At 42.3% G+C, this 24,835-nt stretch overlaps 5 protein-coding genes and 1 pseudogene across 6 annotated transcripts; 4 read left to right on the forward strand and 2 right to left on the reverse strand.

Annotated features, from left to right (window-relative positions):
* The first annotated feature begins 1,094 nt into the window (after positions 1-1,094).
* LOC6037216 lies at positions 1,095-11,577 on the forward strand. The gene is given in 9 exon segments (XM_038254011.1): positions 1,095-1,664; positions 2,406-2,606; positions 7,562-7,918; positions 7,980-8,276; positions 8,396-8,788; positions 8,849-8,934; positions 8,998-9,036; positions 9,602-11,125; positions 11,127-11,577. Coding segments are annotated over 8 exon segments (2,961 nt in total). The 5' UTR covers positions 1,095-1,664; positions 2,406-2,524; the 3' UTR covers positions 11,310-11,577.
* A 982-nt stretch (positions 11,578-12,559) lies between these two features.
* Positions 12,560-13,676, forward strand: LOC6037217 (leucine-rich repeat-containing protein 28). The gene is made up of 2 exons (XM_038256837.1): positions 12,560-12,978; positions 13,036-13,676. The coding sequence occupies exons 1-2, from the start codon at positions 12,642-12,644 to the stop codon at positions 13,674-13,676; spliced, it is 978 nt and encodes a 325-aa protein (XP_038112765.1). The 5' UTR covers positions 12,560-12,641.
* Positions 13,677-13,905: 229 nt separating this feature from the next.
* Positions 13,906-15,459, reverse strand: LOC6037218 (annotated as a pseudogene).
* Positions 15,460-16,902: 1,443 nt separating this feature from the next.
* Positions 16,903-18,747, forward strand: LOC6037219 (histone acetyltransferase KAT8). The gene is given in 3 exon segments (XM_038255440.1): positions 16,903-17,228; positions 17,293-18,091; positions 18,094-18,747. Coding segments are annotated over 3 exon segments (1,500 nt in total). The 5' UTR covers positions 16,903-17,054; the 3' UTR covers positions 18,621-18,747.
* LOC6037220 (haloacid dehalogenase-like hydrolase domain-containing protein 2) lies at positions 18,734-19,743 on the reverse strand. The gene is made up of 2 exons (XM_001847098.2): positions 19,555-19,743; positions 18,734-19,488 (listed from the first exon to the last, which is right to left on the reverse strand). Exons 1-2 carry the CDS (start codon positions 19,722-19,724, stop codon positions 18,795-18,797), a joined length of 864 nt encoding a protein of 287 aa, XP_001847150.2. The 5' UTR covers positions 19,725-19,743; the 3' UTR covers positions 18,734-18,794.
* A 2,065-nt stretch (positions 19,744-21,808) lies between these two features.
* Positions 21,809-24,123, forward strand: LOC6037221. Of its 2 annotated transcripts, none has more exons than XM_038254425.1 (5): positions 21,809-22,443; positions 22,503-22,742; positions 22,804-22,975; positions 23,032-23,785; positions 23,856-23,947. In XM_038254425.1, the coding sequence occupies exons 1-5, from the start codon at positions 22,050-22,052 to the stop codon at positions 23,859-23,861; spliced, it is 1,566 nt and encodes a 521-aa protein (XP_038110353.1). In that variant the 5' UTR covers positions 21,809-22,049; the 3' UTR covers positions 23,862-23,947. The 2 variants fall into 2 exon arrangements, with proteins under 2 accessions (XP_038110353.1, XP_001847151.2); XM_001847099.2 differs by having other exon boundaries at positions 21,810-22,443; positions 23,032-23,780; positions 23,856-24,123.
* The last annotated feature ends 712 nt before the right edge of the window (positions 24,124-24,835 follow it).

Raw genomic sequence — 24,835 nt, forward strand, 5'->3', positions numbered from 1 at the left:
GCGGTTTTTCAGACCACCCTAACACGGCATAGGTCACCCTAATGGCCAAACAAAAAATACGGGTCTAATTATTTCGGCCAAGGAACCCCCAGAAAAATTTTGAGCCCGATCGGAGAACTTTTTTTTCGAATCATGCTGTTTTCGTGGGGAATGTACGTTGTGGCAAACCTGGGTTATACTTAAGCTCGACAATCAGGGAGAATTGCTTATAGAAGTTGTTCGACGGAATGCATTCAAATCCTTATAAATTACCAAACAATCGTGCATCTCGCATATAATGCGAATTGAACTCTCTCAGTTGTCTTTTTTTAACAGTTATTCTCTGATTATCCGTCTCGACTACTTATACAAACTAGAGTTGTTATTTATTAATTTAGGTCAAACCTATATTTAGTTTTTTTTAAACATAGCAATACGCATCAACATTAAATAACTTAATTAAGGATACCCACTCTGAGCTGACTCATTCTAGCAAAATGAAAGAGAGCGAAAAAAAAGATGCAAATCTTCGCGGACCGTTGACCTGAAACAAATCTCTTGTAACGTAACGTCGTGCATCTCACACATCTCACGATATCCTTGACCTTGACGCTCCGAGAGCCAAGCCAAACCGTATACTGCGAGAGAGTAAACGATTTTACAAGGATCATCGCCAGAGCGTTCGAGTTACTTTCTCACCTTACGTTATCACACCGATGGGACTGGACTTCGCGTGATAACACATTGGGTTGAAATGGTGAAATAGGCGAGTTCTTTTCGTGCGCTCGTATCATCGCGTTGAGCTGAGAGAATCTTCATTGTGCGTGCACCCAAATCAAAGAGACCGGACAGAAAAATGCCGGTTGCTAGGATTGAGAGATTTTGTGACGCTCGCGTATTTTTTTTTTTTTAATTTATTGAGGACATTGCGTTGCAGCGGTAAAGAGCAAGATTGCCATTCAAAAGGGCTCCGGTTCGAATCTCGTTTGAGTGCTTGGGCAAGAATGTGCAAGTGCAGTTCTTCTAAGGGCATGGAAACGAGAGAAAAGAGCACCGCGTTGACGATGATGATTTGAGAGAGCGAGTTTGGTTGGTGGGTTCGAAGCGGGCCGTATACTGAAATAGCATTCAGTGTTTAACATGTCGTGGTCGGTTGCCGTAGTCGTCGTCAAGACTAAAATTTTCTCACCGCCCAAGTCAGACTGAGGGAGAGGAAGAAGGTGTTGTATAATCACCTGGTCTGCGAACCGTGAACTGTGCCGTGGGTGCCCTGTGGGACAACAGGCAGGACACGCGGGATATGGCCTAGTGTCCTCGATAGTTGATATATACATGAGAGAATAATATCACCCTAATCGCGTAATATGTGTGTATCGATTTTGCAAGCGATTTTGCACCGATCGACGATTTTTTCAATGTTCGACCGTACTTCCGGAAAACGCGAGTTGTGTGTTTTATTGTGCTCGAATAGCTAGAAGTAGGACCTTGTTTCTGTACCACACCAAGCCAAGTCAAGCCGAGTCCGCGTTATACGAATTTAATCATCATATTTAAACTATTTAACAATCACAAGAGCGTCGTCGTCGTCTGACTTGATTAGCACAGGACCAAACAAGGCAGACCTCATCTTACTAAGCTAATCGAGTGCTCGAGCGACGCGAAACGCGAGCATTATTCGAAATCAGGTAGGAAGGCCCAAAAGTGGAACATCCTCTATTGATTATAATATTGCAAAGTCATCATCCCATTTGGGTGGGCTCAGATCATTCTGGAAAAGGGAACAAACTACGTTTTCCCCTTGTAGCGCCGGAAAAGCCTACCCAAGAGAAGAGAGAAGGAGAAAGTTGTGCTATTGCATTTTCCCAATTACATAACACAGCTGATTGAAGTTGGGCGAGCAAGGAAGAAACATCGTCGTGCCAAAGGGACTCGTGAAAGGAACATTTTGTCGGAACCATTAAGAGTTACAACGCGTGCTGAACCTGGCACTGTTAAGGACTAAGGCCCAGGACACTCTCACACAAAAGCAGTGAAAATTGCTAGATAGTTCCCCACAGACTACTAGATCGGTGGCCGCCAGTGTGAAGAAGCAACTTTTTGGCAAAGTTCGTAGCCGCGTGGTTTGGATTGGATTTTTTTTTTTGAAGCATCACGAGGCACGTGAGTTTCCACACTTGGCGGCGCGGCGTCCGCGAGCCGGTTATGCAATCTGAACTACAGACGACGGGAATGGAACTTTTCAACGAGAGAGTGAGGGGAATAGCAGTGACTGTGCTGTGTGTGATTGTGCATATGTAGTTAGAGGCAAATGTAATTACTGATAATTGTTCAGACATTGTGTCTATCTCTGGCAAGAAGATCGGGTCAAGTGATTTTTTGTTCCAATTTCTAAAGAAGAAAATCCGTCTTTCTCGGCTCGCTTGCAGATTGAAATCGATTGGCAGGACACATCGACTAGGAGGAGTAGTCCTTTTTTTTTTTGCTTCCTGGGATCCCATAACCTTCCATCACCACCACCACCCCCAGCAGCGGCGGTTTTTACTCAATGGCGAAGGGTGCCAGGAAGAAAACGAAATGGGTCCTGTTGACGACGGCAACGACGGTTCCACCAACCGAGAAAGAAGCCGGTAAGTGAACGGAAAGTTTAAAATTAAACACTATTCTTGGCGGTTAGTGAGTTACTTCTTGTCCTCGTCGTCGGCTTATTTGCATTTCTCTCCCGTTGGTTGAGTCGGCTTGTCAATCAAGACACATACATATGCTGGCATTTTCTAAAAAGTTCCCTTTTTTGTGTTGCTTTTCGCCGGAGAAGAACCGCGTGTCGCAGCACCGCGGAACCTAGAAATATCTCGCCGCAACCAACCAACCAATATCACATGGTCGTCGTCTATCGCGCTATCCCAAAGTGGAAAAAAATAAGTCAAACTGGAGAAAACTGTAGCAGCAGCATGATGTGTGACTGTGTGTGATGCAAGGCAAACACAAGATATAGAGTGTGTGAGGAGTTGATGAGGAGGTTCCAGATAATTTGGGCCTCTGTTGGTTCTTCTAATTATTTGGCCGCGGGTTGAGCTTCTGAGATTTACTTGGCGGGGCAGAGGTGTGTCTTAGGGGCCGAGGCGCCCCAAATATGAAATAATTACTAAATTTCAATGAAAACATGTCATTCTATCATAAAGCACGGCATAAAATATCGATAACTTGCGAATACATCTTGTATTAAGTATCAATGAAGCAAATACAAAAAAAAATAAGTGCATTTTATTTGCTTTGCATCTATTTTGCTTCTGAGACATTTTACATTTTCATAACATTAAAAGCCGAGTGATTGCATTATTATTGTTTTTTTTTTTTAATTTTATTTTTAGAATGTTTTTTTTTCTTAATATAAATCATGAACTATTTAAAAAATACTGATTTTTATTCTCATATATTTTTGCAAACATTGATTTATTAAGATCGTACATTTTTAGATGCTTTTAATGTATTTATTTTTGACTAAGACCTTTTACGAATGATTTGAGACGGACAGTGTTCTGTTATAAGTCCGAAATAGATATTTAGACATGTCTGGTCCAGAATAGCTTTTATTTGATGGAAGGAGTAATAAACATCCGCTTTGTTTTTGTGTTTCAGCCAAGTTTGATTAATTTGTTTCCTCATATTTCACAAACTTATGAGCAGTTCTCTACGAAATCGATCTTTTTTTGGAATTTTAATTTTTGTATTTTTAAATCCGGATGAAACTTTTTTGGTGCCTTCGGTATGCCCATAGAAGCCATTTTGCATCATTAGTTTGTCCATATAATTTTCCATACAAATTTGGCAGCTGTCCATACAAAAATGATATATGAAAATTCAAAAATCTGTATCTTTTGAAGGAATTTTTTTGATCGATTTGGTGTCTTCGGCAAAGTTGTATGGATATGGACTACACTGAAAAAAATGATACACGGTAAAAAAAAATTTGGTGATTTTTTATTTAACTTTTTATCACTAAAACTTGATTTGCAAAAAAACAATTTTTTATTTTTTTTTATTTTTTGATATGTTTTTAGGGGACATAAAATGCCAACTTTTCAGAAATTTCCAGATTGTGCAAAAAATCTTCGACCGAGTTATAAATTTTCGAATCAACACAATTTTTTCAAAAAATCGAAACATTGGTCGCAAAAAATTTTCAACTTCATTTTTCGATGTAAAATCAAATTTGCAATCAAACAGTACTTTACTGAAATTTTCATAAAGTGCACCGTTTTCAAGTTATAGCCATTTTTAGGTAACTTTTTTTTAAAATAGTCGCAGTTTTCCATTTTTTAGAATAAGTGTACATGTTTGCCCACTTTTGAAAAAATATTTTTGAAAAGCTGAGAAAATTCTCTATATTTTGCTTTTTTTGAACTTTATTGATACGACCTTTAGTTGCTGAGATATTGCCATGCAAAGGTTTAAAATGCAGGAAAATTGATGTTTTCTAAGTCTCACCCAAACAATCCACCATTTTCTAACGTCGATATCTCAGCAACTAATGGTCCGATTTTCAATGTTAAAATATGAAACAATCATGAAATGTTCCGATCTTTTCGAAAACAATACTTTTAAAATTTTCAAATCAAGACTAACATTTCAAAAGGGTCAAGCATTCAACATTACGCCTTTTTGAAATGTTTGATTTAAAAAAATGATCAAATCAAGTTTTAGTAACAAAAAGTTAAATTAAAAATCACATTTTTTTTAACGTGTATCATTTTTTTTCAGTGTAGTCCTTATCCATACCTACAACTTTCCCGAAGACACCAAATCGATCAAAAAATTCCTTCAAAAGATACAGATTTTTGAATTTTCATATATCATTTTTGTATGGACAGCTGCCAAATTTGTATGGAAAATTATATGGACAAACTAATGATGCAAAATGGCTTCTTTGGGCATACCGAAGGCACCAAAAAAGTTTCAGCCGGATTAAAAAATACAAAAAAAAAATCGAATGACCGAAATCTCAGAGAATTGCTCAACTACAAACTGAAATTCCATGGGAAACAATCCCAAAGTTTCTCTAAATCAGCCCGCTTCAATTGTTTAAACCTTTTTAGCTGCTGTTTTAACAATAAATATTAAATTACAAAAACTTTCATCTTATGCAGCACACTATTGAAAGTATCCAAATTTGAGAGGATTTTAAATCTTGATATAAAATTGTCAAACACTTGTCAATAATTCTAAAAGCTAATATTTTTTTTAATTCTTTATCAAAAAAATAAAGAGCAAGTTTTCACGTTTTTATTGCAATGAACTTTTTTACTTTTCATCTTAGACCTTAGGATTTGATCCATGAAAACTGTAAAGTTTGGTTAATTTGTTCAAAAGTTTTGGTGGATGTTGAAAAGAGTAGCATTTGAGAATTCCTTTACAATTCCGACTTGTTTGTCAGGCGAAATCAAATACAAACAGGAAGATTTTGCAATTGATTTTGTGACTGACTGAGATAGTTTAAGTTAGGTATTTTTCAGAATAGTAAAAATAATTTTGGTTTTTTTTGTAGTACAAGGATTGTTTTACTACTCCAATTACTATCTGTTGACTTTTTGGTTTATTTTTTTGCATGTTTTTATAATTTAAACAGTGCTTGGGGCATATAAAAAATTACGGAATAATTTTCGAGCATTAAAATAGGAGATTTAAGAATAAACAGCATAACCAAAGTTTACTCTAAAATTAAATTTTTTTCAGTTCATTTACAGAATGACACGAAACTAGGGACCTACATAGGGAAATGAAATGTTCTGAGAGAAATTTCAAACACCCAAAGTCATTCAAATTTAAGGTTGAAAAACTTGTAGTTTTTTCTTTAGTGTTGGCACTTTTCTTGTACCGAACAAGCACAAACATAATGAAAACTAACAGATTATCATCAACAACAGTTTTACAATACTTGTAATTGTTATAAGTCTCGTTTTTTGCCAAAATTATTTTAAATTGATTCCAACCTTGTTTTTGCATGATCTTGTTGCTCGATTGGAACCCCGATTTGACAGTTCGATTGGAACCCTGAGAGTGACATTTCGCCTCTCCATATAGGCTCTCTACACGAAATAAGTAAAATCTCCAAACTAAAGGTATTCGATAAAATCAAAAGATCTCCCTTTCAATGTTTTTTGAAGATTAAAAATTGGTTCAAAATTGTTTTTGGTGTTTTATTAATCAGTCAAGGAAGCCTATTTGGAGTTGGGAGACTAGATTTATGGTGATTTGTCAACAAATAACTTTATATATGTTAATTTTTGGAAAGGTGTACAAACTTTTTTTGCACCTTTTTTATTTTTGTTATAGTTATTGTTATAAAACTTTTTATAGAAAACATCTTTTCATGAGCTTTTTGTAGCAACTTGTTCGGCATGAGTTTCTGAACAAAACGTACATAGAAAAAAATAATGTAAATTTGGAAGCTGTAATTTTGGAAGATTGAATATTACCTCTTTTATGATGTAAATTTACCTCAATTTAGACTGAAAAAGTGACATTACACCAGAAAAGTGGTAAAATTACATATTTCCAGAGGTAAAATTACACCTTTTTTCTGGCATAAAAGATGTACCCCTTCCCAGATGTAATATTACCATGATTTTTTTTTTCTGTGTAGTACTAGGTTCCTGTCAAACTTTAAATTGTTACATGTTTCATCACAAAACGTGCATAGTGCCCAAGGGGTGTAAATACTTTTTTACATACTGTATATCAAAGTCATGCGTTTTCTCATATAATATTGCATGCTTTTGCTCACAAAGGTGTTGTGCATGTTTTGCATGCGATTTTACAAAAACTTGTTGTACTGTTAATTGATCATTAAGGACTTAGGGCAAAATAAAAAAAAAACTGTTTTTTTTTATTTTCCTTTATAAAAAATAAATAAATATAGACTATTTTTATATTGTAATTAGAAGTTGAAAAAAAAGAATCAGCTATGGGAGGTGGGGGTAAAACAGTAATACTCTTGTTAAGAAAAGCTTAAATTGATAGTTAACAAAAAAATTAATAATATTGTTTAAAATATAATTCACTTTGAGCCAATTTTTACAAATCATAGATTTATTTACATTTTTTTGATAAATAAGCCTGTTGTTGCCTAAATCACCACGTGACTTGATACAGTCCAGACTCGACTCGACTATCCGTAGGTTCGATTATCCTAAGTTGGTCCATGTCATGTTGAAGGGGAAGTACGCCCGAAACACGTCTCTGGCCCTTCTTCCATGCCAAACATCCACCCATGGTAGGGAAAATAGTTTGCCTTTGCTGCGATTTGTTTGCTCTTGCTTGCTTGAGGTGAAACCGTCTTCGTGATGCGACCAAAACTCAAGCAAAACGTGTGTATGCACTTGGTTATGACGAACCTTCTAATCATGCAGTGTAGTGCTGCTGCTCCCGTTGGATATTACCATGTACTTGATAATGGGTGCTGAGCAATTGGAGAGCATGTACGGAAGAGACTATTTGTACTGTTTGGTGATGAGTTAGCTTCATATAATTAGTACAGGTAGAAATTCTTGACATAATTTAATTTAATAATGTGTCATTTTTTCAGATGCATCTTCCAAGCTACCTTGGGAGACCAAGCCGCACACAGCGGTTCCTTCCTCCGATGATTGTAACGCCTCCACCATCACCACGCAAAACTCCGAGTACAACGTCCAGACCAGGCCGGAGGATCAGGACAGGGGTACCACCGTCAACTCGTCGTCATTTTCGAACGGTTATCGCACATCATCCTCACATCACTATCCGCCATCGCACCATAGAAGTTACAGTAGATCCCATCATCACTATTCCGGTAGCAGTAGGAAATCTCACTACGGCGGCAGTGGCAGCAACTACAGAAGTAGCTACAATTCCACTGCCGAGGTCAGAAACGAGCAGACCAGTTCTGTTACTATTAACGAAGGTGGGTTGTTGGAGGGTTATTCTTGAAGGTAGTGTACTAGTGATAATTTGTCCCATTTCAGACGAATACACGAAAATCACAACTCCCCGGCAAGATGTCCTATTCAAGAAGGGCTATCTGTCCAGACCAAAGAAGCACCTGTCGGCCACCCCGAGCGACAACGTCAATGGTTCCTCAACGACGACGACGACGACCACCGATGGAAGTGATATCGCCACCGGCAGCGGGAGCGTCTCGACGGCGGAATCGGTCACGTCGGATTCGACCTACCTGACTGATGGCATGTTCATGGATTCGTACCCGACGCCGTACCCCTATTTTGGCTACATCGACCAAAGTGGAGTACTTGTGATGAACGGTAGGTCCAACACGTGTTTGACAAGACATTCAACCAGAGATAACGCGAGTCGTCGTTATCTAGAAAGGAACTTGGACACACCTCGCACGAGAGATAATATTATTTCGTCTAATCTACAGGGTTTGCCGTTGACAGTAATGGCTATTCCTACATGAACGGTGGCCAGACTTACATTTACCCACCCAACTACAACCTGTCGCAGTCGCAGACTTTCGAAGAAAACGAAGAAGGTGCGGATGTGCAGCAACCGGATAGTTCGACGGAGTCGGAATTGCCGACGGCCGACGACGGCGGATTGTTGGCCGAAAGTGATGCAAGTGCCAACGAAGGTTCGGACCAGACCAAGGCAGAAGGAGGTCTCGAAGAAGGTGGTGGTCAAACGGTGGATGATGAGGAGATGACACCGCAGCAATTCTTAGCGCCTTACGCGAACGGTTATGATTACGCTCAATTTTATAATAATTTCTACTATCCTGGCTGTGTGATGGCACCGTTTCCGGTGGTCGAAAATGGTAAGGCAATTGTAAAGTGAAAGATATTGAAAAGATTTTAAAGTAAAATTTCGTTCACAGGACTGTACTACGACCAATTTGAAACACCAAGTGATAACCAGTTTGATTTCAAAAAGCACCGAAAATGGGCGCGCAATTGGGAAGAGGTTAGTGTTTGAATATGCTACACTTTAAATTAGTGAAATTAATAGCGGAATATCTTCTTACAGTATCCTGTACAAATGCAAGGCGAAACAATGACTGAAGAGGTAAGTTGAGCTCAATTTCGACCTGAGCAGATGTTCTGAAATTAAGTTAAACTCTAGCGGAAAATCACACAAAACAAAAATAAAAAATACGTATTTTGGGAATCCAACATTTCGCGATACTTGTTGTCTAACAAAACAATCTGGATTTTTCCCGTGTAGCTATTTTTCTGAATAGTACCAATTTACCTACAACTTTGCTGAAGGCAGAAAAAAATAATAAAAAAGTAAATTCGATTCGACATGATCCATTTTCAGAACAAGGTTTTTGGGTGCATTTTGGACCCTAAACAATTCCCAATATTAGGAAGCGATTAGTTGAGTCCACAATTTGCGCATTGCTTTTCAATTTTATTAGAGGATTTTTTATGAGAAAACCTGTTTTTTATCATTTTGATATTTCTTACTTTACATAGCGTTATTGGAAATGTTAGCGACGATATGCAGATCAACGATCTATAGTAAATGTGGTAGACAAAAAAATAAGCTTTTTTAATGTCAACTGTTACAAAATTATAACTTTGAAATTATTTTTATCGTTAACCTTGCTCCCAACTTTCCATTCCAGACCTACCAAGATCCTAGCTTTTTATGCACGCCGCTAGCCGAAGAATCTGTAACTACCACCACTGAAGTGCCTGTAAACGCTACTCAACTGGAGCCAACTCAAGCTTCTGCTACTGTTCCTTCAGCGTCCACCGTACCGCGTCCAACCGCAAATTCTCACAAAACTTCTAGTCAGCCATCGCCGCCAGCCAAGTCCCAGCCGAACAGCAAATCCGTCGAACCGCGATCTCAACAGCAGCCAAACCAAACCGCGAGCGTCGTCGCCGTCGCCACCAAACCGAAACCCGCACAGTCTCAGAAAATTCGCAAAAAGGATCTGATCGAGTCGACGCGCGCCTTTGCCGAGCAGAACATCGACCTGTCGAGACCCACGTACCTGCAGCGAGCGTCGTCGTCGCGCCACGAGGAGTCGACCACGTGGCGAACCGTTTGCAACGGGAAGGAGGTGGCGATCGAGGAGGAAGATCGCGCGATTGAGAGTGGATCAAAGCTGGAGATTATCCAGGAAGCGCCGGAAACGACGATTGCCAACGAACCGGTTGTGATCGAGGAGCCGAAGCCGATCGAGTCGAAAGCGGAAAAGAAGGAATCGAAAAGAGGGAAAAAGACTGCCAAGGGAAAGGGAAAGAAGGCGAAAAGACAAAACGTGGTACAGCGGCAGGGAAAGGGTTTCGAGGTGATCGAGCCGGAGTTTACAAGGGTCGTCGCTTCACCGGTAGCTGAAGAGGAGCCTTCGGTAGTTGAAGAAGAGGATCGGGACGAGGTGATCGAGGAAGTTTTTGTAAAGGAAGATCAAGCTGAGGTTGAACTTGTGATGCTGAACGACGATGACTCACAGACGGTGATTGAAGCGATCGAGGCTGAAGAGGATCTGGAGCAAATGCTGCAGGACGTTCAACTCACCGACATTCACGTTGAGGAAGAAAGTGTCGCTGTGAGCCGTGAGGATCATGCTGAAGACACAGTGGAAACGGTAGAAGAAGTTGTGGAGAGTGATCTTCTGCAGGTGATCGATAGCTTAATCGAAGAAATTGATGAAGTAACCAGTGTGTTTGAAGAACATCCCACGCCCGTTCAAACTGAAGATCCTGCACCAGCAGTGTGTGACAATACGATCGCACCGTTCGAACACGAGGACATTGTGTGCGAAACGTGTATCTCTCCAATCTCGTGTTCCGTCGACGGAGGTGACAAGGAGGAAGAGATCGAGGAGTTTAGGCATTTCTCCGGCGAAGAAGACGGTGAACATGTAGACTCGGGTGTTCAGAGTCCGGCCGCGTTCATTTCACCGGCTGTGGCTGCGATCGAGGAAAAGAAGGAACGTTCCTACTCCGGCAGTGGACTGCACGTGACCGATGCCGTGACCAAGTGGCTCTCGGAAACGCTGAGCAGCACGACGCGGCTGGAGGAGCTGTTTGTGCTTCCGGAGAATCCCGCGTTACTCCACCGAATTCAGCAATTTCACGTGCTAAACTTTGAAGATTCTCTCGCGTTCTCCTCCGACACGTACAGCAGCAGCAGCGCAAGCAGGCGACGAAGCTGACGACGCAGACAGCGATTACATGAGCGATGTGCAGGTGAAGAAAGCCCAAAAGACAGAATCCCAGAAAGACCAGCTTGCCAAGCAGACTGCGAATGGTCACCTTCAGCGTCAGTCGATGACCGGAGATCATTCTAATTGTAAGCAAAAACGCTGTATTATTATGTAATGCCTTATGCAAAACCCAAAAAAAAACAAAGCAAAACAAAAAAATATCGTTATATGCAAGAAAAAAATGAAAAGAAAAAAAAATGTGCGCAAGAAAAACAACAAAAAGTAACTACAAGCTAAATAATTATGAAAATACTACTTAATCTTATGCCATAAAACCTGTATCATTTTCGCGCTTTCTGTTTGTACTTGTTCTGTTGCATTCATTTGAACTTAACCATTAAAACTTTGGAATAAATTGACGAAACAACAAACTTATTCCCGAACATCATCTTCTTTCCATTTTTTGCACTTTCAATGTCACAGCCTTGATGTAAAATATTTGTTCTATTCTATTTTGTTTGGCATTCCTCCACGCCGTCGTCGTCGTCGCTTGACCTATAAAACATACCCAACTGTAAAGGTCGTGGGCGCCACTCACGTGATCTTCAATTTAAGATCCGAAAATTATAGCAGCACTATACACAACGTGAAAATCATATGTGCACGTTCAACAACAACGGAGCTAAAATTAGATCCCTTTCGGCGTGTTGTGAGTTTAGTGGTCTGCTCAGTGTGAGAATGACGATATGTTTTTTGGTGTTTTCTAAAAATATTAAGTATTCCTTAGACTGGTTCAGTGTTGGTTTCAAAACAAGCTTAAAAAAACTAAACGATCAATAATTGATCGTTTAGTTTCGTCAATTATTGCTTGTAGCCCTCACAAAAATCCAAACAAAATTCGAGCATTTCTAGAGTGTTTTTTAATTAAAGGTGTTTGCTATTTGAGTGTTTTTGAAAACGCCTCGAGTTAGGGCCGTCAGGAGTATTTAAAAATACCTAAAAAGTAAATTGATTTTTTTTACCAATTGAAAAAAAACGCCAGATCTATTTACTTGCATAAAATGCGCAAACTGGTCAGTTAATCATACCTCCAATTATCGCAGATGAATTAAACAAAAAGTCTTAGGCCTTAAGCAGTATAAATCAAACAATTTAAAATTTGAAAATTAAAAAAATCTAAAATTTTGAAGTTCTCAAGTTCTGAAAATTAGTTTTTTGCGATTGTTTCTGTTGGTCTAGAAAACGTCAAAAATAAAAGAAAATGTTAACTTTGATATAAATATGAATCAGTCTAAACTACCCGCGATAACTCAGAGAAATTAAAAGTTTGAGTAAATCCGAACACGGTCTATGAAGAGAAAAGAAACGCGCGCGCATCTTTCTACAACCACACTGTCTGGTTTCTAAACCAAACGCTGATGATCAGTGTCAGTATTTTGGCAACATAAGCATCAACACGTAACGCCTTTTTCCCTCTCTATTAATTAGTCTGTAAAGTGTTTAGCAAATGAATTCAACGATCTTGCACTGGAGCTACCGCGACTTCCGGCAAATGCCGGAAGAGTTGACCTCCTGTAGTGATGAAGTCGTCGAGGTGTATCTTAAGGAAAACTTTATCCCAGCGATCCCGAGGTGGTTCTGCGAGCAAATGTCCCGGTTGACCTTTCTCTGTCTCGCTGGAAATCTGATCACGTACGTTCCTGAGGAAATTTCCCTGCTGATCAACCTGGAATCGCTCGACGTTTCACAGAACGTTGTTGAAGCATTGCCCAAGTCCGTTGGAAAGTTGCAGAGATTGATTCGTTTGAAATTGAGTGAAAATAAACTTACGGGATTGCCCAAAGGTAGATAGCTCACAATGATCTTGATTTTAAATTCGATTTCTAATAAACCAATTTTAGAAATCGGTCAACTTCAGAACCTGGAGATTTTGGAGCTTTCCAAGAACAGACTTACTGAACTCCCCATCGAGATGTCTCACTGCCTAGGCCTGCAAGAGCTGATCCTCGACGATAACTACTTCCTATGTCGAATTCCCACCAAAGTGTTCACCATGCCCCAGATAACTTATTTATCAGCTGAACGATGCAACCTGTTACTGCTGCCATTCATAGTGAACACCGATTCGCTTGAATTTGTGAAACTCTTTAAAAACTACACCCTGACTCACTACCCAATGGTCCTGGAGAGGTTTATGCAGCCCAACTATGATCAGTTTAATGCGGTACAGCAAAATAGAACCCTCAAACCGTTCTACTACCAACGCGTCCGGTGTGATGCATCGTCTCAAAACTTGATCTTTCCCGCCGAACTGCGCACCATTTTAGATCGTCGAAAGTCGCTTCAAATGCCCGGCTCACTGGTGGAAATTGCACTCCGACGTTGCAGCCCCGCAAAATGGAGTCGATGTGCGAGCTTAAAGGAATGCATTCCTTCGGAACTGTACGCGAGACTTCGAAGCGGACCGGTGGCCAGATGTGCGAGCATTCCGTGTTTGAATGAAATTTTCAACGAGTGCATTCTCGGTTTGGTTAAAAGGTAGTTTTTTTTTTATTGCTTTCATGAGTTACATGTTAATTTTGTATGGATTTTCAGGAAAAAGCAAGCTCGCCTCGTGGTGCTAAGTGTTCTTTTCTGTTCGAAATTGTGCGCGGATTTGTGGTTCCAGTACAATTGTGACGTCTTTGAAGAGCTCAGCTGGGCACTGGTTTAGAGGCGTGACTGTAATTTTGTAGAAAAAGGTTTTAGATGATCTAGTCATTAAACGAGTATTACACGATTACCTCTAAATGGATCGCGATTACGCCATCCTCGGCGTCTCGGTTGATGTTGATAGAAGCACGACCATCGGCCAGAACCTGAATACTCTTGCCAGTGCAAGCGTTACCAACCTTGTCACCCGAGATAACATCACAATACACTCCACCGGGCAGACCAGTCTGGAGGACTTCCAACATGTCCTGTTGACCCTCGTTGTTGAACGCAACAAATCCGCAATTTCCACGACCAAAGGCGATCTTGTTGTTTCCGTTGGACCACCAGTTCACCATCGGAGTACCCCAGCAAACGTTCCGGAACCGGATCATGTTGGCAATCTGGCGCCAACGGTGCTCGCAAACCCATCCATTGCCACAGCTTCCATCCGGGTTGATCGATGGTGAAATTATGTTGTTATTGATATCCTCCGGAGGTCCCTGATCTCGATCATCAAAGAAGAACGAGCTCATAATACGAAGCTGGCCAAATGGAAATGCAGCAGCGAATGCCGTCGCCATTTTGTACGCTCTGGGCGATTTATGGGTCAAAGCATGATCGCGTTGATTATCATGGTTATCAATGAACACCAACGCATCGATCGACGGCAGCAAACCCCAGTCTTCACCAATATTCTGCAGCCAAACCAGTGCATCATTTCCGCCAAAGGCACGACCCACGTAGTACGAGTACATAAATTCCGTCACAGTTCCGAGGTGCATGTACTCTGTTTGCGGCCACTTCGTGAGGACCATTATCGATCACTTCTTGCATCATGAATGCCCGCGACCCAGCAGCGAACCCAAAGCCGGTGTTCAAATTCTTCAACCGATTGAAAATGATCTCCATATCTTGCGGCCACATGTGCTTAGCCGCATCAACGCGAAAACCACCAACGCCAAGATCGATCAAATGGTCCAAAACTCGACGGCTCTATCGCGCACCCACGGCAGACCTTGATTCAAGTCGGGCAATCCAAACAGCTCACAATTTCTTATCTCAATGGCGTTGTTCCAGTCGCTAATCTGACAAGATGGATTAAAATCCCAGCTGCTGAACGGAACAGCCGGGAAATCCCGATCGCGCGGAACCGAGGTCGAACCACCCACTCCGTGACCCACACCATCTCCATAATCACCAGGATGCATAGCCATGTGGTTGATGATAATGTCCACGTACAATCTCACCCCAACCGCATTGCACCGTCGCGCCATATCGAGAAAATCCTGCTCATTCCCCGATCGGGACACGATCTTAAAGGACACTGGCTGGTAGCGCTCCCACCATGGTCTAGTCGACCCGCGTTGAACGATAACGTACTCATTGACTGGAGACAACTGGACTCCTCCGTAACCTCGTGGCCCAAGGAACCGTTCACACTCCAGCGCAACGTCGGAGAACTTCCACTCGAAGAGATGCACGATTCCGCTGTGACCAGCCCAAAAATGAGGATTGTGCTGACATTGTACACTTACAAGTGCCAATAAAAATAATCCAAAGCCTCGTATGAATGCCATGCCCCGATTGATTTTAAATATCACTTTGTCCAAAAGAATAACGCATTCAATTTCGCGCCTTCTTATATAGCCTTAGTTATCGTTTATTTTTGCGCTTATCGATAGAGTCACAGATTGTAGTAGCCCCCACGAAGATTAACTTGCAAAAAAAAACGGTCCTAATAGGTCCGATACGTGATAACAACAGCCAATCTAATCTAATCCGATTGTGGTTTTCAACGTTGACGTATGTATTAGGTTGTAACAAAAATGACTTTTTGGCGGGCATTCAGGGGTTTGTTCCGGTGGGCATACTGAGCCTAAATCCCAAATATGAGCTTGATTGGACGTAACAGGAGCTGGCGCTCCGCCCTTGAATTTTAAATGGGATTTAACCCGTAAAAAAAGTTTTTTTCATAAATGTCACTTTTCGAGGCATTTTGGCCACCGATGCGTTTACCAAAAACATCACTGGCGTGTAGGCCAGATCCTTGCGCATCTTTTGGTATATATAACATTGAAGTTTGGAGGATCCTGGAGCTCGGTACAGACCTTAAAAGTTTGGCATTTTTTCGAAAAATCGGCCCCGGCAAAAAAGATATGCGTCGCACCTCGCGACGCCCGAGACGCCATTTGATTTTGCTGGGACCGATTTTTCGAAAAAATGCCAAACTTTGAAGGTCTGTACCGAGCTCCAGGATGCTCCAAACAATGTTATATATACCAAAAGATGCGCAAGGATCTGGCCTACACGCCAGTGATGTTTTTGGTAAACGCATCGGTGGCCAAAATGCCTCAAAAGTGACATTTTTGAAAAATCTTTTTACGGGTTAAATCCCATTTAAAATTCAGGGCGGAGCGCCTGTTACGTCCAATCAAGCTCATATTTGGGACTCCCGGAACAAACCCGAATGCCCGCCAAAAATCATTTTTGTTACATCCTAGTATGTATCTCAAAACAATATAGGTAAGTTGGGCGAATTGAATTCACTTTCGTTTAAATAATTTGAATAGTTCAGATTCACCGCTTATATCATACCGATGAGTTTATAATCTGGAATAAAGCCGGTCTTGTTTCGAAATAATTTCGCTATTTCTGGAGCAACATTTGAAAGGGGCGGTACGACATTGCTCTTACGGCCTTTCGTCCCATTTAAACGCGTGTAATGAAAGGCCGTAAGAGCAATGTCGTACCGCCCCTTTCAAATGTTGCCCCAGATTTGAAGTTTTTTTTTTTTAATTAATATCAAATACAGGGAAATGTGTTTGATAGCAATATTCTAAGTTTATTTGATTGAACTTTTGTTCGATCTTCAAAATAACTCTCAAACGAAAAGAGAAAATAGCAACAAATCCAATCAACTTGGCGGGAATAGACCGAATTCAAAAACCGAGAATCTCAAAATGTCATTATTGAATTTAATTATTGTCACTGTCTAACCCCTCAGTTCCCACCAATCTTTAACAACCTGTGTTCGAGGTAAACGAGAAAAGCACAATTCTGACAACACTGGCTCCACTGTCATTAGTGTCATTGAAAAGCCGCATTTCGCCGCACGCACGAGAAAGAAGAAAATACATTTTTATCGCGCAAGCAACACGAAAATCAGACGCAGTTAGAAAAAGCCGCAAATCTACGCTGCGTTCAAACCGGGTCCCGTGCGTGGGCGATGAAATCGTCGGAAATGGTAGCCCCCAAGATGGCCAAACTGAGCAGCGAGCAGCAGCCGGAAAAGGACGCCGACGGCGGTGAGCCGGCGGCCAAGCAAACGTCAAAAGCCGCATCATCATCGAAGGAGGCGGCGTCGGCATCGTCAGCGGCAGCCACATTATCAGCAGCCGAGGTAGGGCGCTTTTTGTTATTGTTAGTTTTGGGGGTTGCGTCATTACTTTCTTTTATGCCGACAGGTTGGAAAGGATGAGAACGGGGAGGATAAGCTGGTGATTGGGGCGGAGTATCAAGTTCAGCGTCAGGATGGTTCGTGGCACACGGCGCAGCTGATTCAGAGCCGGCAGAATCCGTGCGATCCGAAGCATTTGGAGTATTACATCCACTATGAGGGGTTGAACCGGCGGTTGGACCAGTGGGTTACGCGGGACCGGATTTCCTCGGTCGCCGTTACGGGTACGGACAAGAAGGCCACGACACCGTCCGCGCAGGACTACAATGGCAAGAGTCCGGTTAATTCGCTGGGGAATTCCAAGGATCCAAAGTTGGGTAAACCTAGTGGTGACGTGGACATGGGCGATGGGGATCCGGACAGGAAGATTACGCGAAATCAGAAACGACGGCACGATGAAATTAATCACGTACAGAAGACGTACGCCGACATGGATCCGACGACGGCCGCGCTGGAGAAAGAGCACGAAGCCATCACAAAGGTAAAGTACATCGATAAGCTGCGATTTGGCCGGTATGAAATCGATACTTGGTATTTTTCGCCTTACCCGGAAGAGTACGGTAAAGTCGGAACGTTGTACGTGTGTGAGTATTGTCTGAGGTACATGCGCCTGCCCAAGACACTTCAACAGCACAAGTTGACCTGCACACATCGTCAACCGCCGGGAAATGAGATCTACCGCAAGGGAACGGTTTCGATATTTGAAATTGACGGCAAAGATCATCGCTTTTACTGTCAGACGCTCTGTCTGATGGCCAAACTGTTCCTGGACCACAAAACGCTGTACTACGACGTTGATCCGTTTTTCTTTACGTGCTCTGCGAAATCGACAAAGAGGGTCAACACATCGTGGGTTATTTCTCAAAGGAGAAAGAGTCCCCCGAGGGAAACAACGTTGCATGCATCCTGATTTTGCCACCGTACCAGCGAAAGGGCTACGGAAAGTTGTTGATCGCGTTCAGTTACGAGCTGTCGAGACGCGAGGGCATAATCGGAAGTCCCGAAAAGCCCTTGTCCGATCTGGGCCGGCTGAGTTACCGCAGCTATTGGGCCTACACGTTGCTGGAGCTGATGAAGGAGTATCGAACTACCACCATCAAGGAACTCAGCGAACTGTCCGGTATTACGCAGGACGACATCGTTTACACGCTGCAATCGATGAAAATGGTTAAATACTGGAAGGGACAGCATGTGATTTGTGTGACTTCGAAGGTGGTTCTCGAGCATCTTCAGCTGCCACAGTTCAAAAAGCCCAAACTGATGATCGATCCGGCTTATCTCAAGTGGACACCCCAGAAGCGAACCATTCCCGTGAAGCAGGTCAAGAAGGCTTAGACCGTGATCCGTAATTGACGTATGTATTTTTGTCGAACGTAATTGTAATTATTTTGCTATCTTTCCTATTTTCGATTAAGTGCACATGGACATCTGTACAATTAAACCCCAAGTTGACGAAACAAAACAAAAATCTGATTTTATTGCTAAACTCTCGAAAGAACGCCCCTCTCTTCAAACGTTAACTCGCTCAATGATGTGTTCAACAACCGCGGCAAAGTTCCTAAATATTCCACTAACTTTCGGCAGCGAGTCCTTGTCATACAACTCGGGTTGATACTTTCCCGTCTCAACCAAAAATCCGCGCATTCCAACAGCCATCGCGCCCAAACAGTCATCGCTGGGATCGTCCCCAATCATGCAGCACTCACTCGGATCGACCCCCGATGGCAGTGCGGACCGGAAAAAGTACTCGTTTGGCTTCCCGATGCAAACACTCTTGACCCCACTGCTGTACTCCAAACCCTTGACGAAGCAACCAGGCCCGACGGAGATCCCCTGCTTAGTTTTGTAGAACTTTCCCTCGTGAATGGCCACGAGCCGTGCGCTTCCCTTGCTCTGCTGCAGAATCCGGAACGCTTCATTGATGTATTCGTACGAGAACCGCTCCGGTGCCAATCCAACGACGACGGAGTCGTGTCCGCGGCTGGAGTCGTCCTCCGGAAAATCCTTTCTCGCGTCATCAGTCAAGATGTAGTACGGATTGAGCGCGTTACTTTTAACGTAATCCGCCGCGGCAGTTAGCGAGCCGTAAATCTCGTTCCTCTCGAGCTGGAATCCGATGGCCACGAGCCGATCGTACAGCGAACCGACGCTCTCCTTGGTGGTGTTGGTCACGAATTTGACCGCTACGCCGGCAGCCCGTAACCTGACGGGGAAGACAATCTTACACAAACGCCGATAAGTCTATAACTGAACATCGAGAAGTAGGTACCTTTGCAGGGCATCGACGGCACCTGCCGTCGGTTGGTCCTCGACGTGCAGAGTTCCGCTGAGATCGATGAGAGCGGCCTTTATGGGGGTCATTTTGAGCGAAAAACTGCTGCACCGACGACGGACGACTACGGAGATGTTTTTGTTTGTGCCAAGAACGGTGCGAAACATATCTGACAACTATAGAACTAACTAAATAGACCGATGGGGTAAAGAAACCACGGTTGAACCGGTACGAGAAAATAATTAAGTTCAAAGCGAAATTAAATAAGGGTTGAGAGCCATTTGGCAATAAACTTTAAAAGCTAAAAAAAAATCAAGTTTTAAAAAATGATAAAATTAAAAAAAAGTTAAATTAAAAAACAATCAATATAAAAAATTACAATGAAAAAAATTCAAACATCTTTAAAAAGGTTCAAAAATTTATAAAAAAAAATGGAAAAATAAAAAAAATACAATTTGCAATTCTTAGTGTAAAACGGGCCTTGACCGGTTAGGCACCAGGTTCCAGATTCCCGACGAACACGCACTGCCTTAAACCTGCATCTCACCCTTGCTCTGAGTCAGTACGAGCAGCACGCTAGAACACGCTTTGAGTGTTCGTGCCAGGCATCCACACCTTCTTTTCCGGTTACGCATTTTAACTCTGCCGGGGGTGGTACATTAAGTAGGGTTTGATGTAAGTATAAGCGCCTAACCATTTATAGTGTGCCTATCAACATTTATTTAATCGAATAGTGTATTATTTATAGTTTGAATTAAAAATCTAACTGTTATTTACTGTGTTTTGTTTTCTCCTGAAATCTTTCCTAGTGTTGGATCATGTTTATCTGTAGCAATTTCTTCTGTCGCGGTGTGTTGTTACAATTTTTGGTTCTAAGCATTTTATATATAAAAAAATAGCAAAAATACAATAGTAATATTTGTGTTAATTCTTTGATCATTCCATAAATTGACTAAGGGCTCGAACCTCACTTATTTAAAGAAAAGGGTGAAGATTCAAAACAATGGACAGTGACTATTTAAAGAATCAATAGTTAAAGAAAGATAGTAATTTATTAAGTAGATAAAGAAATAAAAGATAGTTACTAAATAGAGGTAACAAACAAGCTTAGATTGTATTAAGGGCAATGTATAGGGCAGATGAAAAAAATTTCAAATATATAATTAAAGAAAAGGCACATGATAAACAAAATTGACATCGCTGCCAAATTAAGGGAAAACAGACCGTTTGTTTCAGCAGCATCAATTAAATAAAGTGGAAAAGCGTTGAGAGATAAAAGAATCAAAAAAGTAAAATCGACATCAAATGGAGGATAATAAACAGAAGCTGTGTAAGGAAATCAGAAGAACAGAAGATAGGTGGTAGCTGAAATAGAAATAAGAGAATCCCCGTTCTGCGATGTTCAGGTACATCCACAACAGTTGACTCAACATGTTGCGAATCAAAACAATACCGTCTACAATCACAAATTATTTCCCCTTCCCATATTGACGCGCACCTTTCTTTTAGCTGTCTCGACTCTGGCCCTCGTTTACGAGTCGTTTCCACAAACCACCAGCTAGGTCACATCGTGTCATCATGATGACTAAACCAAGCCAACGTGGAGGTATGAAAATAGGGCACTTCTGGTTCCTTGCAAGCTTAATTGTTTTGACCAAGATGATCAACAGCACTACGGATGTAGTTGTGCTCCTTCCGGGATGTTCCTCGCCTGGGCGTCAACCGAAGAGGTATCATCAGTATCATCCACCCTTGGCCTGCATGTTATGTAAGATTCACTTAAGTACAGAAAACGTTAAATGGGGCTACCAACTTTTTAATGTTAATAACGTTTTCAATCTAATGTTTATGCTGGTGCTGAAAGTGACAACTAAAACGCTAGAAATTGAGTTCTTGATGGGTTATAATAATTATAAACCGGCAGTGAGGAAGACAAAAATCTTCAGTCATTGTCAAATCTAATTAAAACAGGTCGCCAAAAACCACGTTGGAAACCTAATTAAACGCGATGGTTTACGAGTTTCTATTTCTAAACACGATGTCCGGCGTTATTCTTGAAATCTGGAAGACACAAACTTTCCACCTGTTTGGCATTAAACTGTTGCTTTTATTCACCATCTCATCTCAAATTGTTTAAAACCGCACGACGTACGAGCGCTTCTAGTCTCTATGATTGCGTTTGATTTGATGAGCTTATCTAAGCGATTAAAGTGATCGGGGATTGATGAAGCATGTGGTTTCAAACCACGATAACGCCATCTTTTGTATTCCAAGTCCCAGTCGACCTTCGATCTCAACAATAGTGCGACGTCTTTCGAGTGCGTTTGGCATCTACTGAACGCGATCTACGCCGATCTGCATCGAAGCGCGATCCTCTGTGTGTTGTGTTGTGAAAGATTATTTTTATCCTTTTGGTCGTGTGCAGTCTCTCTCGCGTCAATACTTGCGCGCGCTCTGTTTATTGATTGTGAGTCGTTCGGAGCGAATACACGATGGTCAAGAAGTCGGGCGTGGGAGGTTTTGTGCTGTGCTGTCTACTGGCGGTGGTCATTCGGGATGTCCACGGGACGACCTTGTATCCCGCTGACAAGTTGTCCATCCTGGAAGGGGCCGGATTTCTGGTGTATCTCGTTCCGGATCGTGCCGTTAGAGATTCCATGGGCGGCGTGATCCGGTGTTCGTTGACTTTGGGAGATGAATCTTACAGTTTGGAAAGTGAAAAAGTACACACGATCGGCCAGGATACCACGGTTCAACGGTTCAGCGCAGATGTGTGTGGAATTAGGGTACACAATGTACGGGCTTCTTTGGGGACCGATTGGACGTTAAAGGACTTGGATGAGAGGCTCAACGAGGTTAATCATACGTTTACCTTGACGGTGATCAGTAAGTTATCCAGCAACGATTAATCAATATCAATATTACCAATAATCCTCAACCCTCAGAGCAAAAGCAGAATCCGGAGATCAACATCGCAGTCAGTGACACCGCTAGCTCGTTCACGGTGACCTGTCCGGAGGACTCTTCCCGGCGTTACTGCCGCATCCTGGACGAGGCCGACAACATATACGACGGATGTTCGCGATCTTTCGATATTACTTGGGACCAGGCCCGATACCGCTGTCGGCTGCTCTACTGGGGCGACATGGACGAAACCGAAACGGTGATTAATGTGCGGGTGGAAAGTGAGTTATCTTCTCCTACTGCTGATAAGCAGCAGCTAATGGTGATGTTCTTTGTTCTCAGGAAACAAGCGCGCCGTAACTTGGTCGACGGAGGAAAACGAGAAACATGTGGTACTAAACTGTCACTACAACAGCCGGATAAGTCCGTGCCGGGCGGTTTCTGTGGCCAGCCAGCGGCAGATGATGCTTCTCGATGGGCACCTGGCCAATCGCTACTCGGCGTACAATACCATGTGAGTCGAACCTCTATCAAAAACCTTCACTTTTAATCCAAGATCACTTTCCGCAGGGTATCGGAGGGAATCTGCGCGCTGGAAATTCAGAAACCCTTGATCAAAGACGATCGCGGCCTGTGGCGAATCTACCTGGAATTGTCCGGCAACGATTATACGGGTTGTGTGTTCGACTTGTCCGATCCTGGTACAGAAGTAGGGTACACTGCTCAAGTCAAACCGCAACTCATCGAGGTCTTCCATGATCCGAGGTCATCGATCACAACGACAACCGAACTGGAATGTGAGTCACCCTACCCTCTCTCCTATTGCTACCTATCCGGACCGCAAGGAGGAGACTTTAAACCAGAAAAGTTCGATCATCTCGGCACCCTCGGAATTTGCCGCTTCAAGGTTTCAAACATCACCACCGGCAAATGGGCATGTGGACGGAACGATAACAGCGGTGGTGAAGATCGCTTCACCTACTACGACGTGAAAGTGTACGATCAACCTGCCCGTGCCATCACTCCCCAGATAACGGCCAGTACAGGAGATGAAAATCGCGACCTCCTGTGCAAAACGATCCTCGACCTGCCGATCGAGATTTGCCGGTTCATAAGCCCAACCGGAGAGGTTCATGGCCTGTCGGAAAATATCGTCCCAGCGCCGGATTCACGGTTCAAGTACCACGGTAAGGGATTGCGCGATGGCGAATGTGGTATGCAGATCATGCAGTTGAAGCGCGAGGATTTCGGCCGCTGGAAGTGCTCGATCAAGGTTCAGGGCCGGGACTACGCGATCAACGTGGACGTCATTGAAGAAGGTGAGGTGAGCGGAGAGATTCGTCGTAGATCAACCATTGTTCTAATCCGGATCTTTTTCTTTGTTTTCGTTACAGTTATGAGCACCACCACGATCGTGGCCATTTGTATCGCCGTGACGCTGGTTCTTGGGTTTGTGGGCGGTTTCTTCGCATACCGTAGGCTCAACAGACGCCGTGTACCCTATCGCAACAGTGTGGGATCAAATGGCGGGTTGTCGCTGAGCAGTTCAATCAATACCTGAGTGTTCTGAGTGTGTTTGCTACAGTTTGTCGGTTTTGCTTGGAATTGTGTAAATTTTGTGTTTTTGTCGTTAATAAAATAAAGAGAAAAACAACACCAAAATGCGCCTTATTTTATCAGCAATCAAGTTGTCCAAAAACATCACGCTGTTGGAGATTCTATGGGGGTTATAAGCCGGTGCTCGTTGACATTGGGAGACCAATCTTACAATTTGGACACTGACAAAGTGTACACGTTCGGTCACGCCAATAATATTCAAAAGACCTTTCCAACGAGCCCAAAAGATTGAAGATCTGACAACCCTATTATAATTTAAAAGTACTTTAGTGTACACTTTTTTTGAGGCCGGATCATAGATATTTTGATAAAAATAAGTGTTATTTATACACTTTTATGAGGCTGTGTAGTGTATTCACTTTATACAGGCGAGGATACAAACATTTTTGGAAGAAAATTCAATTTTGTTTCAATAACAACTTCTAAAAAATCAAAGTTTTTAAACGACGAAAATAAAAACAAGTTATCCTAGTTTCCGCTAATATTGTTTTATCTGTACAGTTGACATTTGGGAACATCAGCTAATTAATACACTCAAACCCTGATGGTTTGACACCCCTTTTACAGGGAGTGCACACACACTACCAAACGTTTGTTTGTTTGATAGTGTGCGTGAGCGCCGTATAAAAAGTGACAGTTCGTCACTTTTTAGTTTGACTTTGACTAACCAACGAGTTACAAACTAAAAAAGTGTCAAACGAAAAAATTACCAACCACCGGGGATTGAGGGTATTGATTATAGCCAGTTTCCTTAATC

Source organism: Culex quinquefasciatus, chromosome 2 (assembly GCF_015732765.1).
Source record: "Culex quinquefasciatus strain JHB chromosome 2, VPISU_Cqui_1.0_pri_paternal, whole genome shotgun sequence".
Lineage (NCBI taxonomy): Eukaryota > Metazoa > Arthropoda > Insecta > Diptera > Culicidae > Culex > Culex quinquefasciatus.

Bases quoted from the DNA above. Each gene is read 5' to 3' on its own strand.
- LOC6037217 (XM_038256837.1), top strand. From the start codon at position 12,642: ATGAATTCAACGATCTTGCACTGGAGCTACCGCGACTTCCGGCAAATG. The intron at 12,979-13,035 runs GTAGATAGCTCA...AACCAATTTTAG, and splicing joins ACTTACGGGATTGCCCAAAG to AAATCGGTCAACTTCAGAAC.
- LOC6037220 (XM_001847098.2), bottom strand. From the start codon at position 19,724: ATGTTTCGCACCGTTCTTGGCACAAACAAAAACATCTCCGTAGTCGTC. The intron at 19,489-19,554 runs GTACCTACTTCT...CTTCCCCGTCAG, and splicing joins GCCGTCGATGCCCTGCAAAG to GTTACGGGCTGCCGGCGTAG.
- LOC6037221 (XM_001847099.2), top strand. From the start codon at position 22,050: ATGGTCAAGAAGTCGGGCGTGGGAGGTTTTGTGCTGTGCTGTCTACTG. The intron at 22,444-22,502 runs GTAAGTTATCCA...CTCAACCCTCAG, and splicing joins GTTTACCTTGACGGTGATCA to AGCAAAAGCAGAATCCGGAG. The intron at 22,976-23,031 runs GTGAGTCGAACC...CACTTTCCGCAG, and splicing joins TACTCGGCGTACAATACCAT to GGTATCGGAGGGAATCTGCG.